Source organism: Solanum verrucosum, plastid (assembly GCF_900185275.1).
Source record: "Solanum verrucosum voucher PI 195170 plastid, complete genome".
Taxonomy (NCBI): Eukaryota; Viridiplantae; Streptophyta; class Magnoliopsida; order Solanales; family Solanaceae; genus Solanum; species Solanum verrucosum.
Window position 1 is genome coordinate 5,001 of NC_041632.1, and position 2,500 is coordinate 7,500.

Here is a 2,500-nt window from a genome sequence, read left to right on the forward strand (position 1 = left end):
TAGAAGAGAAAAGTCATACAAAGTTATATACAAATCACTACCCCCTTTTTTGTATTTCCTTAATTTATTTCCTTAATTGAATTTCGGTTGATTAAGACGAAGTTCCTTAAAAACCTCTGCCTTCTTTAAAATATCCTGAACAGTTTCTGTAGGTTGAGCCCCTTTTTCAAGGAAATATAAAATAGCAGGAACATTTAAATAAGTTTGATTCTTTATCGGATCATAAAAACCCACTTTCTGAAGATCTTTTCCTTCTCTTCGGGATCGAACATCAATTGCAACGATTCGATAGACGGCTCATTGGGATAGATGTAGATGAACAACACCCCCCCTAGAAACGTATAGGAAGCTTTCTCCTCGTACGGCTCGAGAAAAATGATTGATTCGAAGTTTTGTCTCTGTATGGAATTCTATCTAAGAAATGACAACTGGATCCATAAAATGATCAAAGCAATTAAAGATCTAAGTCTTTTTTTCTTCGTTCTTCCTTAAAATGAAAAAGAAACCATTCATACTCTCATAACTCAAGTTGGATAACTTTCAAACAGTTCAAAGGAAAATCTTTCGGCACTTTCATTTATTGAGCGGTCTTTCCTCCTTTTTTGTTTGTCTCGTTTAAAATCGGATTCTTCAGTCTGATCCAGTTATTAAGACAATTAAAAAGGTGTTTCCTTGTTCTGGGATCCTTTATCTTTGTTTTATTTTAAATCATTGGGTTTAGACATTACTTCGGTGCTTTTTAATCCTTTCAAAATGGCAGCAACATACCCTTTTTGCGATTTTTATGAAAGAATCCTACAAGATGATGGATTCCCTCGTGAAACACTTTGGATCGAAAAAGTTTGATCAATTCCAATAAATTTTTTCATTTTAAACTTGCTCGAATTGGATTCTTTCGATTTCCATACCTAAGATATATTTACGAAGTTGTTTCAATTTTTTTATTGATTGGCATTAACCCTAGACCCTTGCCCCGAGAAATAAATTAATACTTTCTACTCGAGCTCCATCATGGACTATTTACATTCCAAGACAACAAAAAACGAGGGGTTCTAGTGAAACAGAACCCATGATGTCGAGCTAAGAGCACCTTCATTCCTACAAAAAATGGTGGATGTACAAATCCACAACGGATCGTGTCCTTCAAGTCGCACGTTGCTTTCTACCACATCGTTTCAAACGAAGTTTTACCATAACATTCCTCTAAGAACCGGTATGGAATTGATTCAATTATGGAATCATGAATAGTCATTGGTTGGGCTGATGTATAAACACCATAATCTAAAGTATTTTCTATATCTTCTATATCTATAGTCTATAGATATAGGTGGATAAATATTTTTCTGAAGAAGTCTTAGTAAGACCCCATCGCTAATATTAAATTGTCTAACATTATAATATTAATTAAATTATAATATTAATTAATAAATATATATAATAAATAATTTATTTATATAAATAAAATAAGACGAATAAACGAATTCTTTTTGATTCTGCATCTTCACGTGACTTAATAGGAGAGAAAGATTCAGCTTCTAAGGAATGATTTAAACTATTTCTCTTTCGAAATTTCGAATCAATTTCTAAAGTTCCCCTCTCGACATCATTATTCCAAGAAAATTTGATAGTTAAAAATAACTTTTGATCATCTTAGGAAAAAAGATAAGTCTTTTTTTTTTTCATCTGATTGATAAAATCCAAAGAATGGGGAGGGTTTCGTATCTATCAATTCGATCAAATAGACTGAGCAATTGTCACTGTTTATAGATATTGAAATGAACGCCTTCCCATCACTGATTAACTCCTATCTACCCCATTCTATGGGACTGATGCAGCATAAATCAAAAGAAGGGGATGTCCTAGTCTTTTTTATTTTTACGAAATGCGAGCTGTCTGGGCACAAAGCCAAACAAGCCCAGATTAAGTCCAGTTTTTGCCCCTTTTTTTCTATTTTAGCCTACCTCATTGATTAAGAATTAAGAGACTTAGTGAATTGAATTAGTACCAAAAACCCCCTCTTGGCGAAAAGTCAAGAAATCTACAAAAAAGAAAATTGAATCTAATTAGGCTAATTTAGGGGGTAGAGAATATGAGATAGGGAATATGGATTCTTTCGTATCTCGATTCAGTTTTTGAAAAAAAAAAACGATTCATCGAAGAAAAAAATCAGAAACAACAATCACATTCCAGCTAACATTTCGATTTTAAACAGAACATTGTTAAAAAAGCAATCTATATTGTCAGAGAATATATATGTTCTGGGACGGAAGGATTCGAACCTCCGAATAGCGGGACCAAAACCCGTTGCCTTACCACTTGGCCACGCCCCATTTAGATTTCTATGCGATACTAATAAAGTATATTGCTGGTTTTGTTTGTTTGTCAACTCTAGCCCAAATATCTATAGAATCGATTAGATTGGTATTCGGATTTTTCTATGTTTTTGGTATGTGTAGATATAGAATTCAACTTAATTTATTGATCATTACATATAATTCAA

At 32.9% G+C, this 2,500-nt stretch overlaps 1 protein-coding gene and 1 non-coding gene across 2 annotated transcripts; both read right to left on the reverse strand. All coding sequences in view use genetic code 11, as the record gives it.

Annotated features, from left to right (window-relative positions):
* Positions 1–72: 72 nt before the first annotated feature.
* On the reverse strand, positions 73–1,194 carry rps16 (ribosomal protein S16). Its single transcript has 2 exons — positions 1,155–1,194; positions 73–299 (listed from the first exon to the last, which is right to left on the reverse strand). The coding sequence occupies exons 1-2, from the start codon at positions 1,192–1,194 to the stop codon at positions 73–75; spliced, it is 267 nt and encodes an 88-aa protein (YP_009588774.1).
* Positions 1,195–2,258: 1,064 nt separating this feature from the next.
* Positions 2,259–2,330, reverse strand: trnQ-UUG. Its single transcript has one exon. It is a non-coding gene; the product is annotated as a tRNA-Gln (tRNA).
* Positions 2,331–2,500: the final 170 nt, after the last annotated feature.